General features: G+C 38.8%; 2 protein-coding genes across 6 annotated transcripts in view; one reads left to right on the plus strand and one right to left on the minus strand.

Annotated features, from left to right (window-relative positions):
• Window positions 1–12203, minus strand: part of LOC109035900 (H(+)/Cl(-) exchange transporter 7) — a 46933-nt gene extending 34730 nt beyond the window's left edge. Inside the window, exons 1-2 of one of the 5 annotated variants that reach the window (XM_072295836.1) lie at window positions 11824–12193; window positions 10946–11129 (exon numbers count right to left, since the gene is read on the minus strand). The gene's annotated coding sequence lies outside the window, so the exon portion shown is untranslated. Of the gene's footprint in view, window positions 1–10945; window positions 11130–11819 lie in introns of all 5 variants that reach the window. The other 4 variants (XM_019049727.2, XM_072295835.1, XM_072295837.1 and 1 more) reach the window with 4 other exon arrangements.
• A 362-nt stretch (window positions 12204–12565) lies between these two features.
• inc (BTB/POZ domain-containing protein inc) lies at window positions 12566–18279 on the plus strand. Its single transcript, XM_019049731.2, has 5 exons — window positions 12566–12953; window positions 14053–14161; window positions 15124–15311; window positions 16142–16267; window positions 17265–18279. The coding sequence occupies exons 1-5, from the start codon at window positions 12774–12776 to the stop codon at window positions 17292–17294; spliced, it is 633 nt and encodes a 210-aa protein (XP_018905276.1). The 5' UTR covers window positions 12566–12773; the 3' UTR covers window positions 17295–18279.
• The last annotated feature ends 669 nt before the right edge of the window (window positions 18280–18948 follow it).

The following is an 18948-nucleotide window of genomic DNA, read 5'->3' on the forward strand; positions in this document are numbered from 1 at the left end:
TCATTGATCCCGCTTCGGGTGAAAATAATATCGATGGATGTCAGCTAGATGATTCGGACATCAATACCGCCATCGGCCATACTGCGTTGCGTACTTGCGTACCTGCTTCGCGCCGCCGCCCGCCCGCGCCGGCCGGCCTTCCTTGCCGCGTCTGTTATCTCCCTTCATAGCTTCCCTTCCTGAAATCTGTCTCACATTCTCTTTCAGTCGGGCGTACATTTTACACCTTTTTGACTGATTGCGTTGGACTGGTTTTGTTGTGAGAAGAGTAACAGTGCCGTCGCGTGAACCGAAACCTAGGTGAAACGGCACCTTATTATCCGGAGTTCCGGGCAAGTCGGCTCACTCACACCCGGTCCCCCCTCCTGGTCCACGCTTGCCGGCTTCTCTTATCCTCATTCACTTTGTTTTCCTTATATTGATTTTGTTTTCCCTCGATCACGGATACCTTTTCGATCGAGTGTCAAGTGTCAACTCTGTCACCTTCGTACCTTCGTCCATCGATCGCATCGCTCGCGCCCCTCAGATTTCCGTTCGCTCCCTGCCCATTCCGTTTCTCTCTGACTCCCTCATCCTCATACTAATGAACTCGCCGCAGTTACTTCTCACGCATGAGTTTTGCATTCTTGATTGCCACCCTCACTTTTAGAATCTTGTCTGATAATGCCGGATTTTGCCTTACAATATTTTCGACCGCTTCAGTTTTAAAAAATGTTTTCTCTAAAACAGGAGAGGTAACCGTTTCTTGCGCGGCATCTTCGGCTCCGCGAACCCCCCCTCCCCATTTTACGGTGTCTTTGGATAAATCTTTTTGTAGAAAGGACTCTGATAATTAAAGCAGACGTGCCCCCAACTTTTTAAGGAACATGGTGTTCCACAAGTCCCGCTCCCCCCCCCCCCCCCCCCACTCTAACTTTTGAACGGTCACAGATAGAAAAACGAAACTTTGGGAATGTCTCTATCTCCAAGAGGGTGATATTTTAGGATGGGAGCTAACATTTTTGCCCCTCCCTCAGGAACGGCGGGGGGCCCCAACTTTTTTTTCAAATGGTAACCCCTATCTTGTCATGGACAGAATAGGATGGAGACGCGTCGCCTTGGAGGCCAAAGCCCACCCCGGGCTGTAGCGCCATTAGTAAGTAAGTAAGTAATCCCTATCTTGTGATACATCATTAAAAAGCGCATTAAAAATTAAGAATTTTGGCGCAAACCGCAGATCAATATCTTGATTTCTATCCGAGCTGTGATAGGTCAATGGTCAAATTTGACCTATTTTCAAAAAATCATAACTCCGGCTCAAAATATCGTAAAGAAAAAAATAAAACGGGAAAATTTTCCAAATTGTGTTCGCTTTTAAGAAAAAATCACAGAGATCACTTCGAACTAATTTTAAGGGGGGGGGGGAGGTCGGACCCCAAATACGTCAATTTATAGGTCATTCGCCAGATTTCATCCGTAAAATATTGTAAAAAAAGGGTTGTATGAGATCGAAATCTTAACTGTTCTCCGAGGAGCCTCCTTGAGTAGGGGAGGATAATTGCGTAATAGCTACTGCCCTTCTCGATTACAAACGCTACCGCTTGTCCTATCTCTAAACCTACCGCACGCCAATTGAAAGGGTCTCTAGAGGTGCCAAATGCCTCAGAACATTTTTGGCTGCATCTTGAGGGACTTTCCACGGCTAAAATACATATAGTATTCTTAAAGAAAACACGCACAAACGAAAAAGATTCTAAAAGGCAGGAAGAACCAAACATGTTGCTATTGTTGCCTTCTTAAAGATCCATAGAAACTCCTTGAGCAGGTTTTCAGTGGTGCCTCAAAAAATTTTGAGACGACTGCAGCCTGATGAATAGCTAGAATTGTCAAATACCGTCATTTTAAACAACTACTAGGACTTTATTAGTTTTAATTCTTGAAGAAAAGCGCGAACCAAAGCACGGAATATTTAAGTAACTTCCCTAGAATATGTAGAGGGGTAACCTAAAGTTGTCTCCACTTGTGCTAACTGGTGCGATTTTTTTAAAATGAAGGTTTGTAGGAGAAACCGATATATTTTTATGAAAAATAGGTATCCAGCTGCTACCTCGAGTAGAATGAATCAGGATGGCTCGGAAAAAAATTCTAATTTGAGGGCTACAGTGCTCATGGAGTTTTCTAAAAAGTGGCACAGGCAAGAACTCTGAGTGCCAATTTTATGATACAGGAGAGGATCAAAACGCTATAGAAATCAGCATTTTATAGGTCAGAAAATACCTATTAGAATACTTACACAGTTTACGACGCTGTCAAAGTGTCTTGATTTTTTTTTCAATTATACTAGGTGTAATTTATGATCTATACATTATCAATTTTCACTCGAAAAAAAATTTTCCTCCAAGTTCAGAAAAACGAATTTTTACTAGTCAGAGCAGGAGTGTCCCAAATTCATTAAAGAGTTTTTGAATACTCGCAGCTCTGCTCTTTCCAATGATGAAGGAAAATGATCTTTGGAGATAAATTTAGAATCCAAAATATGCATATTTATAAGAGGGAGTACTCGTGAAGATCAGGGAAAACTTGAATCACCTATAAAAGTCAAGGAATTGGAAAACAATTTGGAGAGTCAGGGAAATTCTCAAGGCTGCGGCTTAGCAGCTGAAACCTCCGTTGCACGCCGGTACCGCACGTCAGCCTTGCCGAGTTTTCCAGAATTTTTTCCCGTAAAGCGAGTGTCTAGGGTTCTGAATACGAGATTTGTGCGCTAGTTCAACATGAGGGGATCTAAATATTAACACCTTATCTGCTCTTAGTGGCGGATTCAGGGAGGGGGGGGGACAATGGCCACCCCCCCCCCCCCTTGGTCGAAAAAGGTAAAAAAAGGAGGAAAATTTGCTTGGTAAAGGTAAAATTGCTTGGGAGGTAGGGGAAGAAAAATTGCCCCAAGGAATTTACTGAAACGGTTTGTTTCCAAGAAACATTGTTTACTTTAATGATCCTATGCATTTTTGTCCATTTTTTATTAATACTGGACACCAAAGAAATGAGGGGCTTGGAAGACAAGGCAAATAAGAGCAATTTTTGAAAAATGTAAGACGTTAATGATGTCAAGTAAAACTAGTTTTCATGCATATTTTGTGAAAAATTCCTTACCAAATTCAAATTTTTATGCATCAAAAAGTCTATTTAAACTTTCTTTCCGCCATAAGGATCTATAATGTTTTGACATTTCAAACACGTTTACCGAGATAGTAAAAACTACACTGATACGCCCTGTCGTCCAAGCCCCACAATAAGCAATATGGTACAATAAAATTATGCTAAAAGAGGTATTATTCGTAAATCTTCAACTTTCAAACAATGCACCAAGTATACATGTTAAAACTGCTTGAAATTCACTCTGGCAGAGTCTATTTTGATAGAATTTTCAGGGGAGGCCTCTCGGACCCCCCCCCCCCCCCTCCTCCACTCGACATTAGCAAATTATCCCCCCTTCCGAATAACTCTGGATCTGCTATGGTCTGATCTTGATTATTGTTATCCACCCTCTCTTCTAATTTTTCTTATTCAGGCATAGAATCATTTACAATATTTCTAGGCATGACAATTTTCCTGTTTGGGTTATTTGCAAGTATCAACCCCAAGCATACATTTGCAGTGCTTCAAAGTTCTCATCATTATTTTTAAAGTAACCTTTTCCTTTTTCTTCTGTAAAAATTCAAGGAAATGTCAAAGAATTTCAGCGCCAGATTTTTTAATGGGACAGTGTCCCATTTCTGTCGCTGAGAATTTTTTGAATCGTATAAGTTTGCTGAAAAACCATGTTTCTGCGTTTAAAACAGGATAGAAATTGTCAAACTGCGCAGTTTCGCAGTCACAGATATATCTTATAATTTTTAGAGAGACACCCCCCCCCCCACTTCTTGTGTAGGCAGTAGGCAGTAATACATTGGAAGCATCAGTCAGTTTTTTTTATTTTTTATGAAACACGGGATGTGGGAACGGGGGCAGTAATAGATTGCAAAGATCGGGATGGTCACAACTCATGAGGCGCTAGGACGGTGCGCGGCAACAGCCGAGACCATTCGTTTTTACAAAGAAAATTTGATAGTGAGCTTCAGTTGAACAGTGGCGTGGGATCTTGAATGAGGAAGGAGACGTGGACGGCAATAGTGAAAGAACTAAAGATAGTCGGCAGCACCGTCACCGAGAGTCCGAGAAGAGCTTTGGTCGAACGGTGCGGTGGAGTGGATGAAGATTTCGAATGAGGAAGGGGATGGGGAGGCAGCAAGGATGAGGAAGGGACTAGATGTAGTCGGCAGTAGCAGTACCGTCACTGAGATAAAAGGCTCATGAAACAATAGCGAGGCAAGGAGCACTGGAACACGGCAGGGGTCAAATCAAATACCGGACTGAAGAAAACTCTACATTTTGTGATACATATGAGGAGAACTGAACGGGGGCGAGATAAGGACGGCTCGACGTGCGAGGGTATGCGTGAATGCATGCAATACGGGGGCCGACCATAGAGTTTGGATTTGATCGACATGAATCGATAGAAAAATAAAAACGTGAACCGATCGACGTGATTAATCGACAAAATGCGATCGATTCACGGGTTTGTCGACCGGTTCACGTTTTTATTTTTCGATCAATTTATGTTGATCGAATCGACACTGGTTTTTTAATAATTTGTCGATCGAATCGACACTAGTTTTTTAATAATTTGTCGATCGAATCGATGTAGATAGATTCACGTCGATCGATTCACGTTTTTAATTTTTGATCTATTCATGTCGATCGAATCCATACCTACTCCGTATTGAGATTGGGAGGTAGAGCAGTGGACATCTGATACGTCACAAAAAATTAGTTACTAAATAATGGAGTGAATGCGATAGCCGGATGTTGAATCAAAATTGATCGATCGCCCTGATAAAGTAACTGAAATAAATAGACGAGAATCGAGACATGGTCTTTTCATGGTTTGCATGGTTAAATTATTTTTTTGTTGTGGGAGGGGGGGGGGGGCGAGTACATGGAATGATTTTCGGTAATTCTAAGTAAAAAAAAACACATGGTAAGACAGAGCTGCTACACTACGATACTTAATGCCGGTGCTTTTATTTCGATCGAAACGATGTTTCAAAGCGAAACAGGTCTTTGAACGATGGTTGAAAAAATCGATCGATCGTTTCGGGGACAGGCCTACTTGCATGAGAATGAGAGTTTGTAATTTTTGTGAAAACACGGTGACAACTTTTACATATGATTTTTAGAGAAAATCTGATGTCAAATTCGGATTCAGCGCATCAAAATCGCACGGGCTGATAGTTTTGAGTGTATTTAATATCTAAATGGGAAGCCGTAATGATATTAGATCACCGAAAAGTGAACTGGAATCATGATGCGACGGGCTAAGGTGACGGTGAAAAGACTCCACACTCGGACAAAAGGAAAAGGCAACCGTGTATCGTGCGTAATGATCGAAGGCAAAGCAACGATGAGGAAAACAAGGTGAATATGGAGAGACCGGGATCCGGCAAGCGGGACCGGCCGGGCCGGCCGGGTACAGGCGAGCGCCGGCCGAGCGGGTCGTAGCGCATAGTGAATACCGTGCCCGAAAAGATAAGACCTGACGCGATTGAGGCGCAGGGATGCCAATGTGGTCGTGGTTGACAGGAGGAGGCCACTGTCACTTAAAACACAACCAGTTCAATGCAAACGGTCAAAAAGGTCTAAAAACGGGCGTACGACTGAACGTCTGGCGGACTCCGTGGAGGGAAACATGGAAGCTAAAGGGAGATAAGAGACGCGGTCGGCGGCTGATGGCGCCGCCGCGCCGAGCAGATGCTTGGCAGTGAGGGTTCGATAGCCGAGGAAATTTAAATTCATCTATTTTATTATCACCAGACTCTGAATTCACCAAGGTCCCCAGAAAATTTAGGTGCCGGGAATTCCCGAGAAAATATTTCGGGAACGTCCCCCTCTGTAAGCAAGTAATCTAATCACTGCGAGAGTGGATCAATCGCCAGTAATCGGAATGCACTTGAGAGTGGATATTATTTCAACTGTAAATTTTTTTCCAGGAAAGAAAGGAAAAAAAAAAAAAAAAAAAAAAAAAAGTGCATTAATTGTTCGCTAAAACTAACGAATTATTTGGTCCCGATTATTTTTTTAAACTGACGGCTCACTGCTGACAACGAACGAATTATTCGGTTCCAATTAGTTGTCGAATTGACGGATTATTCGTCCCCGATTAATTGTAGATTTGACAACCACGAATCAATCGTTAGTTGTTTCCGAACGATTGACGAATTATTCGGCCCCTATTAGTTGTCGGATTGACGACTCACGAATAATTTGGTCAGTTGTCAGTTGAGAACTAACGAATTATTCGGTCCCGATTAGTTTACCAAATAATTAGTAGACAAATTATTTTTCAATCGGCGCGCACAACTAAACAATTTATTTGGTCTCGATTATTTCACCGAATAATCAGGAGACGAATTATTTGTCAATCGGCATTCACGATTGAACAAATTATTCGTTTTTGGACGAATAATTTTAAAATAATTTTTTCCCAACACTGTCCTCAGGTATGTCCTCATTTTACCTAGTAGCAGTGGCTGTTGAGAAGAGTTGTAAAAAGCTCGTAAATTTTAAGAGAACTTAAAATTTACTTTAAAACCATTACGTAAAAAACTCTTGAAATATTCGTATCAGGAAACCCTTTTTGAGGTTTTTTTGCATAAAATTGAAGAAAATTTTTTAGTATAATTTACGTATTTTTTTATGAACTTCCTACGGGCAAAAACGAGGAAAAAAGTGGTGAACAGAAAAGTATAAAAGGAAAGGTTGCAGCCCATAAAAATTGAGGATATAGCTTGTTGATTTTTACGTACATTTTACGTTCTCTTTTAATTGAATTAACACTATTTTTTTTATTTAAAAGAATTCCCCAAAAGGGTTTCCTAAAAAGAGTATTTTAGGAGTTTTTTTACTTAAAATTTACAAGTTTTTCACATTTTTTTGACAACTTTTCGTAGAATTTTTTGAAAGAGCCATTGCTACTACGGCACTTATCCGGACGATATCCGGTTTCCGGTGTCCGATCGCGTAATCTATTGGACTAAGTTCCGGTATCCGACCACGGCATTTCCCTGTCCGATATTCGTTAGGCCTTGTCGCCACGAGTCGTTTCATGGGATTTATCCCAGGGAAAAATCCCACTTACGGAGTCGGGAAACATATTGAGTTAATCAATATTTTTCCCAGTACCAAGTACACAGCCCTTGTACCCCTGTAAGGCCTTATTGTCTCCACGGGACGTTTTCGTGGGATTTGTCTCTACTTCGAATCGCAGAAATGAAACTTTTGGGATTTTTCCTAGTTATCGTCTCCACGTGACGGGTCTCATACGGTTCTGTGACAAGTTTGCGCGGGAAGATCAGTTAGTAAAAATCGAGTGATTAACCGCGATTAAAGTAATAATTGAACACGATTGATAATTAGACTCATTATTTTAAGTAAGCAAACACGAACAGTGGAGTACTTAACCGACAAAATATCGTATCATTCGCTTTCACTTTTTCTTTCTCTCTCAGTTGGTCCTAGGGGTACAAGGACCATACTGCTTGATGCTGGGAAAATATTGATTAACTCAATATTTTTCCCTGGGACAAATCCCGTGAGACGGCTCGTGGAGACAAGGCCCAAGTGCACCTGAGAGAGGAAGAAGAAATGAAAGCGAACTGTGCGATATTTGGTTGGTTACTTCATTGTTCGTGTTTTTTTGCTTAAAATAATGTGTCTAATTGTCAATCGTGTTCAATGATTATTTTAATCCCGCTTAAATACTCAATTTTTACTGACTCATCTTCGCGCAAACTTGTAGGACCGTATGAGCCCCGTCCCGCCGCGCAGTGGATCGAGTGAATGGGAGCTAGATCGGACAAAATTTGAAAACTGTAAGAGCTTATAACTCCGTTCATATAAAATTATGAGGTTCTAAAAGTGGTTTCATTGGTTTCCTTGTAAAATTTTCTTCTTAAAGCCATGGCCGGATTTACCTACTTGCCGCCCATGGGCCGCATGTATTTTGCCGCCCTCTTCTCATTCATTTTGAAACATCAATAAAAACCATCAAGTGCACGAGCCGGAGGGAGAAGGGTGCATAAGACACGTTCACTCGTGTTGGACACATTTTTTGCATAAGCCCTGTCAACACTACTAGCAAAATTTCACGGAACTTCGCGCAAAAGTTCAGTTCCGTAAACCGATCTCTGTGTGGGCAAGGCCTTTCATTTGTAAGAAATGAACTAAAAATTAAGAAAGAACAAACATAAATGTGGTTTAAGAATTTTAACTTCCGCTGCCGTGCCGCGCTGACCACACTGCGTTTGGCGCAATGCGTGAGGTATTCATGTAGTCTTGTAGGCGCTGTGCGTTTCACGCGTCACGCCGCCGCGCCGCGCCGACCGTACTGTGTTTGACGCAATGCGCGAAGTGTTCATGCAGTCTTGTAGGCGCTAATATGTGTTACATGCCGACCGCCGCGCCGAGGGCTTCTCCTTTTCATCTCAAGTCCTCGTCATCATTGCTCTCTGCGCCGCGCCGCTCCGGGCCAAATTACGTGTTTGATTTCTCTCTGAACTCAACTAATTAAAGGTGCGCAGTCTTTTGTATCACCGAAGGACGACAAAATTAGAAATTAATGTACTCTCAGGAAATGAGAGATTTTGTCACCTTTTCTTGTTAGTGATTCTTTTCTGAATCCGATTTTTTTGTACCTGCATTTAAAAAAATTCCAAAATTTGCCGCCCCCTAATTTTGCCGCCATGGGCCGCGGCCCATTTGGCCACCACCTTAATTCGGCCCTGCAATTGAAGCACCCCTTTAAATTTAAAATGTGACGAATTAAACATAAAAATTTTCAGTTTTAGTAAAAATTCCATGTCCGACCTCACTAGTTTACTCGATCCACTGTGCGCCGTCCCGTGGAGACGGTAACTGTGAAAAATCCCAAAAGTTTCATTCCTGCGATTCGTACTAGGGACGAATCCGATGAAAACATCGCTTGGAGACAACAAGGCCCTATCTAACGGAAGATGTATCTGGGGGCGACATCTATCCGGCCGATATCCAGTTTCCGGTGTCTGATCGTGTCATTCGTAAAGGCCGATTTCCGGTTTCCAGTATCCGATTGCGTCATCTGTGGGACCAATATCCGGGACCTGGCCATGGCATTTACCTGGCCGATATCATTGACTTATAACACAATCTAGATCGCGCACTAGGCCCGACTTAGGCGGGGGAGATAAGACAGCAGCTAGGGGGGTAAATCAGGGTAAAGACGCGCCTTCAGCTTAGTTGATACAGCCGGATATACGAAGCGTACCAGGCGACGGCACAGGCAAGACTGGCATTTCCATTGTCTCGGTACATATTGGATTGGATTGCTATATGTACCGATACAATCCGGGTTGCCTATCGTCTCGCCGAAATTTCCTAATGCGCGATCTAGATTGTATTATACGTCAATGGCCGATATCCAGCATCCACCAAAATATATATCAGATCAATATCCGGTTCCATTGCCTGATCGCATCATTCATGAGGCCGATTTCCGCTTTCCAGTAGGTATCTGATCGCGTCATTTGTCAAACCAATTTCCGGTTTCCGCTGTCCTTGATCCCGAAAAATAGCATCAGGCCGTGCTTTGGGATAATTCCAATTGATTATGTCTCACCTATTTTTAATGACTTTGAAAATGTGCTTTTTTGATAAACATGGAACGTGTAATAACAGTTCCAAAAACTGTGACGGTTGAGCATAACCCCTGGCTGATTTGTCATGAAATGACCCCAAAACCAAAAGCTGATTTTCTATGTGTTTCCTGAGTCACTTTAAAAAGATATTTTAAATCATTGGAAATCTGAAGCCCATCTCAGTTACAATTTTGTTCTAAGCATTAAAAGGGGCAGGGGGGGGGGGGGGGGGGGGGGGGGGGCAATTTTTTTTTCAAAAATTAATCAGCACAACTCAAGGTGCTTCTGTATTGTGTGTTAAGACTCCAAAAATGGGGGCTCTCTTGCTGAATTTAGGCATGCTTAAAAAGTATCATCAAACCGGCAAAAGTAATTGTTATTTTTTTAACGGATTAAAAAGATGATAGGTACCAGAATAGAATTTTAGTTTGATACCAAGGTGCAACGTTTCCCCCTACACTATTTCAAAATTCGAAAGACCATATATTTGGTCCGAGATAAAAATGCAATATAAAATGTGGCAGGAGAGGGAAAACGAAAATAGAAACCTATGCTGCACAGCAAACTAAGAAAATAAAACTTGCAATCTCTCGAAATACTAGACACAGACTAGTTATCCTCAAGTAGACACAGATGAATATAAAAGAATATTTCATCCCTTGTGATACATCTGTCATTCCTGATTTACTTCTGATGTATAAATCAAGATATAGTATGGATTAGCCTGCTCCTTGGTCCTCGTAAAGTTAACCAAAGATCAATTTATCTTGTCATCAATGTGCAAATGTCCGTGAAAACCCAAAACATAAGATTGAATGTCCTGAAAAATGTTTGAAGAATTTTTAAGATTCTAAAATACCCGAGGAGTAAATTGTCAGGATAAAAAATGCTCCCATCAGTGATTCATGAAATGGAATTTTAAGTACTTGAGAGCAAAAATTAAAGATAGTGATCCGACCTGCCTGGAATGACAGTTGCATACCTGAAAAGCCCTTATCATACCATGAAAGTAGAGCTCTCAAAGTGGCGTTACGTGCGGTCACATGACCCTCCATTGCCCTCAAAGATTGTCGGGCCAACAATCTTTGAGGGTCACATGACCCCACGTGACGCCACTTTGAGAGCACTACTTTGATTGTATGAAACGGGCTAAATGGAATTAAGATAAGATTAAAATTTTACGTGAGTGCCATTACCTGTCGAATCACTGATTTGCTGTAGGTGGCATTCTTCCGACTCCGTTCGTTCCATCATTATTAAGCAGATGATGAGGCTTGTGAGGAAAATATCAAATTTTGGCTTGAGCAATCTCTGTTAAATATACAGTTGAAACTTGGGAAATGAACTGATCCATTATTGTGAACTGGGGTAAGTAAGTACCTGTGAAAATGTCAAACAAAATGATTATGATGAGAAAGAATAAATGAAAGTATGCAATATGTTTTTTTATTGGAAGAATAACAACATTAATGCTTTACTTTTAAGTTGCATATCAAAATAGGAAAAGTCTATTTAAAGGGAATCATGTTTTTGGAAAACAGCATTGCAAACATGCTGGGAACTTACTTGATGATAAGTAAGTGTATAATTATAGTTGGAGAGTATCGACACTGGTGCGCCCTGTGCCAGTACAATTCAGAAGACTACCTACCAAATAGCAAAGAGTAAAGTATTAAGAAGGAAAAATGGTCATCGCTGACAAAGTAATTTGTGATAATAGAGCTATGATGCGCATAAGGTTTGTGTGCAACTTTGTTCCTTTCGGCTTGAATAAGTCAAATTATGACTTATGTATTGAAGAGTAAAATCAACATGGAAAGGAGTGAGATACAAGCGAATGGTTGCCGATTTTTACAGGGAATTGAGTAGAAGGAAATAAAAAGAGAGAAATGTTTCATGAGCAACCAAAGATTTTAGTTAGATTTATTCACAGCAATGCCCTCTTGATGACAGTAACATTCCATTTTCAACTAATCGGGCAAAGTAACACTGAATTCTGGTTAGGGACTATGGTCATAATTTTTAACAAAAAGGGAGATTTTTTGTAGTATGTATATTTAGTCCACTTACTTACTTTCTGTGACAATCAAAACAGGGATAGGTAAGTAGGTACATGTTGATGAAAAGCAGGTGCGTAATGATTTGCAACAGGTCTAGAGGATGTTGAGTTGGGAAAAGTCGTAGATTATTCATGTGCACGAGAAGATACTTTGATCTAACACTGACAGGCCAAAATGAACGTAATCATGCAAAACAGAACAACGTGCAAACTAATTGAGTAGAAAGGAACTGACTACCTCGGCATGACTCGATTGGAGGTTAGATTCTCCAACCATAACAAACACTAAAACAGGGAGACAGAAACATTGATTAAGTCGTTATCAGGTACTTTAAAAACGCCGAATTTATTTAAAATAGGAAAAACATCGGAGATCTTCGAGTGAGAGCGGACCTTTCTTTTTTTTCCTTTCCAAAAGTGTCTACCTCTACCTCACGTCGAGCGGAGATGAGCAACGAGAATTCTTCGAAATTCGCGGTTTTTAACGACGGTAGCGCACTCTCGTTGACCTAGCTGGGACTCCGTGGAACCACCACAAGGCGTAACATTGCTGCCAGCTTCACATTATAAATGAATTACGATTTTTATAATTTTACCAATTTTATCTTCATGTCCTGAATTTTAAAATTTCCTTTCCAAAGATGTGTTCTTCATTCGTTCTATTAAATAATTGCTTCAAAATTTGAAAGAGATGGAAATTAAGTAATTTAAATTTTAAAACAAATTTAATTAAGAAATAAATGCGATGACTTGGTAACAACGCTAAATCTCGATTTCTCGAGGTAAACAGTGGCTGTGATGTGCCCTCTTTTACAATTTTTTCCTTTTTATTTTTAATATTTATTTAGTATTCCAAGTCATTCTCATTTTGTTAGTGAATTTATGTTTTTCGCCAGTTATTTTCTGTGTCCGAGCAAGTGAGCCATCGTTTAATAGTGGACTCGACTCTTAAAATCACGAACGTCATGCTGGTATCAGAGCCTGATTTTGAAAACTCCAATTCCAAGCAACCTGCTGAAAATACGTGGGTAAAACTAAATGTAGGGGGAACTTATTTTCTCACAACTAAAACTACTCTCTCCAGGGATCCCAACTCATTTTTGTATCGACTGTGTCAGGAGAATGCTCAGCTGATATCTGATAGAGTAAGTGTACGTCTTCCCGTTGCTTTAATTTCACCCACAAGGTATTCTTCTACGTGAGTGTCTCAATCAAGGTTAAGGAATTTATTAGTGCATTGACGAATACAGCAGTACCTGCAAAATCAAGTTTTAAGGAGACACTCGCAGAGTTAATGCTACAGAACCAAATCCTGTTCTTCTAAGATAAAGGACAATTGACCCATGGTAGATTTATCTCCATGGGCCTTTCCAAACTTTTGCTAGAGCAGAAATAAAAGTTTTTTATTAGTTATCGTCTCTAAAATCACAATAAATGCATTGGCAACGTTCGAAATGCACTCCTAACTTCACAATGTGCCCAAGAAATTTGCGTTTTTTTGAGCTCCCTGCTTTTAAAACGACACTATGACCCAGGTGAACATTTCGTCAGAGGTGTCGTTCCATCCAACTCCTGTGCACTAGGATACTGCATAATATCCAACATGGCTGACACCAATCCGCCTAAACGTGTGTGCCTGGATGAGAATTTAACCATTTGTCATCAACCCACCGAGTATACATTCATGATTTCTTCGCGTTGATAAAGCTCCGCTTTGGTTGACTTTGTGCTCCTGATTGTGTTTTGTGCACAGAAGTGTCGGCTTTGTTGAGTATTGCTGTTGCGAAAGGGTTGAATGGAACGACTCATCTAACGCAATGTTCACCTGTGTCGTAGTATTGTTTTTGAAGCAGGAAGCTCAAAAAAAACGCAAATTTTTTACGCAGATTGTGAAGGTAGAAGTGCATTTCAAACTTTGCCAATGCACTCATCATTATTTTTGAGACGTTTATTGATAAAAATAACTCTTATTTTTATCATACCTAGCTAAAGAGTGCGACAGGTCCATAGTTCATATGAAGCATTTTCTGTCGCATTCTCAAAATCTTTATTATTACAAAGTTTGACTATCACTATTTTTCTGCTTTCCAGGCAGTTAACATAACTGAGCTTTTAAATTTTACTTTGAAGGTCTTATGCATTTTGAGCAATTAATCCTTGTGAAAACATAGCCTTTCAACTCTAGATCTTGGTGTAAATAATCATTACTTACGACAGTAAATTTTAAGATGAACTATGTTTCAGGATGAAACTGGTGCCTACTTAATTGACAGGGATCCAACATACTTCAGCCCTATTTTGAACTACTTGCGTCATGGGAAACTAGTTATCAATAAAAATCTAGCTGAAGAAGGTATGTATCATTATCTTCATGGGCCCAGATTTTTGACATGATCAATGCGATTCATTGCATACCAGTTTGACCATGTCAGAAACAACAAATCACCTAAACTTTCTTTTCTATTAGATTATAACTTCTCTAGCATTTGATATCTCTTTCAGTCCAGATTCTATCAACAGTGCTGAAAGTTATATGTACTCTAACTTGTACATTCTGCAGTTTATATATATCCCTTTTGAAGTTCATGATCATTGTATTTGATCTGAATGTTCGAGGGGATGAGGAATTGTCTGTAACAGGGGAAGAGGGGATTGAAACTCAAAAAGCACGAAGAATACCAAATCAGTGCTTAGACGACGGGCCTCTTTTAGTTTTTTCCTGTGTTCAAGAGGCAAGGCAGTCTAAATCACCCTAAATATTGACTGACCCACTGAAATTCTTCCTAATGTTCCCATCTGCTTGTCTACCTTTGGATCTAATTTTAGTAAATTATGTGGTGAGAGTTCAAGTCATCACTTATCAACTTGACTATGGTTGCTTGGTTTCATAACTGAGCTACAATTCCTTTAATCTTAGACTCAGTTGAGCATACATACCTATTTAAACAACAAAGCTGATAGCCTTGCTTCAGAGATCTTGCCTTTTTTGATCTCTTTGATGTTGTCTTTTCATCAATAATGAGAAAGGTTTTCAAAAAATTGACAATTTTTACCAAGTGCACTGTATCCACATAAATGAAAATCTTGCAGGTGTTCGAAAAATAATGAATTTACGATATGAATGGGATCTTTGGAGTGAATTGATAACAAAGATACCCTTCATTTTTAAATCAGACGGATTTCAAATGATACTGCTAAAGTCTAAAACCTACCAAAAACATGTTGAAAAGGGAGCTTCTGCTTTGTATCACCCTCTTCCATTGTCTGTGATCTCTCCAGAAAAGTTTTTAATTTTTGATTGGGGTACGTTTGCAGGAGTACTGGAAGAAGCTGAATTTTACAATATCACAGAATTAATTCGACTTGTGAAAGAAAAAATCAGTTTGAGAGATAGTTTCTCTTTAAGAGATTCAAAGAAGCATGTTTACCGGGTGATCCAGTGTCATGAAGAGGAACTCACTCAGATGGTCTCCACGTTGTCGGATGGATGGAGATTTGAGCAGGTAAATTTAAATATTTGTAGTATGCGATAGTAAATTATTCCTGAATATATCAGCAAATTTGTCAAGGTTTTTTGATTTTCGTATTTATTCATTTTTTCAAAAGTTTCAAGGAAGGATCACGTTAAAAGTAAAAGAAATCAACAACTGAAATTATGGGCGCCAAAAAAAATATAGTAGACGTACGATATTTTGAAAAAAAAAGCTTGCCTGAAGTGGTCATGTACAAAACATACAGAATAGTAGGTTGCCAAAGAAGGTTCTGGACTGGGTCTCCTTGGTAGAAAACGTAGCGGACATCCTGTCAAATCATGGATTGATGCCAGCCATTAAGGAATTGAGGAGATGGTATCCTACCAGTTTTCCTCTGGCAAGATGGCCGCGAGTGATGGTTGAGTATCAAAAAGCGCACAGGAAGGCCATGAAAGTGGCAATTACGTATAATTTTTTTATATTCTTCCTCGATAAACGAGTGTAGACTTGAAACTTTTTGTTCTGACTGTTCGAAAGTATGGACTTGGACCTTCAGTTTAACAGCTTGCTCTCACTTTTCATTTCAGACAAGATCAATGTTATGAACAGTAGAAATGTATTAAAATGTTTAACATAGGATGATTTAATTAATATACTATACTTTTCTCATTCCAAAGTTACTGAAAGACAATCAGCGATGAAAAATATGCCTATCTCTTCAAATTTCGCATTGTATAATTTAAAAGTCTTCAATAAAGTCTCCTGCTCATGAGAAAAGCAGTTCAATGATATAAGAATTTATTAAAATTAGCTTATCCAAATTTCATCACTCATATTTAATTTCTTTTTATGTATTTCAGATGATAAATATTGGGTCACAATATAACTACGGTAATGCAGATCATGCTGAATTTTTATGTGTTGTATCAAGAGAATTAGGTGCAACAACAAACTGCAAAGAAACAGAGCCTACTGATCGAGCAAAAGTAAGTGCCTGCTTTGGAATTGACTCCATATATGTAGATAAAACTTTCAAAGTTCACTCCTTCAGAATAGCAGCCAGTCAGAGCTTTGATAGTTTCAATTTCATTTGACAACCATGATGGTTGAACCATTTCATGTATTTGTGACCGTCTATAGTGACAAGGGACCATGTATTTATTTATTTATTTTTATATATTTTTGAATAGCACACAACTATCCTTGAAAAGAGAATGTATACGTCGATACAATTTAGATGTTATAATTTAGAATAACAAAAAAATATATAACAATAAAAGGAAATCATCAAATTATAGGTGGAAAGGCGTTACAGAAATTTCAGCTACGAGCTGATCCACATCGTAAGAGACCTCTTTCAATAGAAAATTATTTAATTCTGAAAAAAATTGAATTAGGTACTTCTTTTTTCTTTAGGATATCCTCTAAATTTGGAGGAAGAGCATTGAATATTTGAATAGAAGTATTTTTGTGTTAGATTTGGAGAAAGATTACTTATGTTTTTCTAGTTTAGTAGAGCTGTGTCTTGAGACGTTGTTATTGGACGGGAATAAGTCACTACATGTAATTATACCGTTGAAGTTTGTATAAAAAGGGAAGGAAGGGCAAGTAAGTAATTTTCTGGAATACTCATTTACAGGGGAAATTGAAGGGGAGCTCATAGTTTATAGAAGGAAAAATCAAGGAAATGGTGTATGTTGCGCAGGGTGAAAGAATGTAGTGAAAAAGGAAAGTTAAGCTTTTTCTGTGCTGAATAAGATCTTTGGATCAGAATCATACCAAATTAAGCCTTTCATTTCTCTCTACTTTTGAAAAAAAGTGGCAGCGCACAAACTTATTATTTAAATAAGAGCATACTTCAACTTTTTGTATGGTTTTTTAAACATAATTTGCTTCAAAGGAAATAATTGGCAAACAAATGTTTTTTTTTTAAGATTTTTACATTCAGTTTTTCTTATGGTAATTGTTTTCTATTTGTCACAGGTTCTTCTGCAAAAAGGCTCAAGGATGTAAATGAAGTGATAATCATTTTTCAAATTTGTACTGAGACAATGGAAAACTGAAGACCTTGCCCTTTTTCCATCCGTCAAAACATTTTGAAGATGTTTTACATTTGTTATTTTGTTTGTTAATTCTAGCTCATTTTCTGTCGGCAATTTTTTTAACGTTTTCCTGATTCAAGAACTGGGTCACCGAAAGAGACATGTAAAATGCCAAGATGGGCGATCTGTAATGCACCATCGCTTTAGAGGCAAATGTTGAGGCCTGAAGTTATCTCATTTTGTGATGGAAAAATATGTCTGTGTTTTTCAAGACAGTTTTAGGCTGAGATAGAAGTAATTTTTTCATGATATTGTCGTAGGCATCAAAGAGGGTAAATTAAAGAAGCTGGACTAGTCACAGGAAGAAGTAAAGCTTTAAACTGCAAGGAATTCCAATAACAATTGCAGTTATGAGTAAAAAAGTAAAAAAAAGAAACTTTAACGCCATAATGTTCATGTATCATGTAGGGGTCGAAAATCTCTGTAATAATAAAAGTTTCAAAATGGTTTACCTAGTAAATAAAAAGGTAGAAAACATCTATCTTTAGCTCAAAGACCAGAAAGGGAAGCATATTTGAAAGTTGCTAACTTTTTCACAATGCCTCACCTGTGAGACTACTAGGAAACTGGTCGTTTTGCATCGCATACAAATGAGAAACAATCCTCCACATTTTCTATTACCCAAATACAGGTATTACATTTGAAAAAATTGGAGGAGAAGTGTGCACCCACATCATGGGACCCAGCATTTTATCGACCCCTGGTATGATTTCTGCAGTTGAAGACTCGGTTTTCTTCAAACATTTACTCAGATATATGCTCACTCTATACCCTCTAAATCGTAAAAATGCTCATGAAGGAATTTGAATTGATGTCTAAGCAAGCACCCAATTTTTCATATTTGTATTATCTTTGACTAACAATAATTCTTTGGAATAAATCACAATTCATGATTTTCTCTGCCTTTTCCTGCGCTTTTTTTTTTTTTTTTTTATCAACCAGAAGGATTTAATAAAAATCAGCCCAACTGCATTTCATGTTGTCTAATTTCCTCTCAAGTTCTATTTGTTTAACACAGAACCAAACCACATGATGCCTCAAAACTTCCTGTGCATTTCTTCTTGCTTAAAAAAATATAGTCACAAAATTTCAAATCAGAATGTTGATTCCTTTTCCGCCAATAAAAAAAAAAAAAAAAAAAAAAAAAAAAAAAAAAAAAAAAAACTTGACAAGATTTTAGGCAACATCTGATGCAGATTGGCTGATCCGAGTGGCGATTTTACATGTTGGCGACACTATTTTTCCTCCGCTTAAATCCATTCAAAATATTGATTTAGTCGAGGCAACCTAGAATCGATTATTTTACCTGCTTTTATATGGAGTAAAAAGCGGTCTAGCCAACTTACCAGAAACAGCACCGGCTGAATCGGGTTAAATCCATCCATTTATCAAAACCACACATTCAGAATTTTGAAGAATTCTTGAAGTAACAAGGATAGGATTTTTAAATTTTTAAATTTACTCCTTGTCAACACAGTGCGTTCTACTTATACCTAGACCCTTCCTTTCTAAAAAGGAGCCAAAAGGGCATACAAACAAACAGGATGAGAGGGGAATACATTGAG

The sequence above is a fragment of the Bemisia tabaci genome, chromosome 2 (genome assembly GCF_918797505.1).
Source record: "Bemisia tabaci chromosome 2, PGI_BMITA_v3".
Classification (NCBI taxonomy): Eukaryota; Metazoa; Arthropoda; class Insecta; order Hemiptera; family Aleyrodidae; genus Bemisia; species Bemisia tabaci.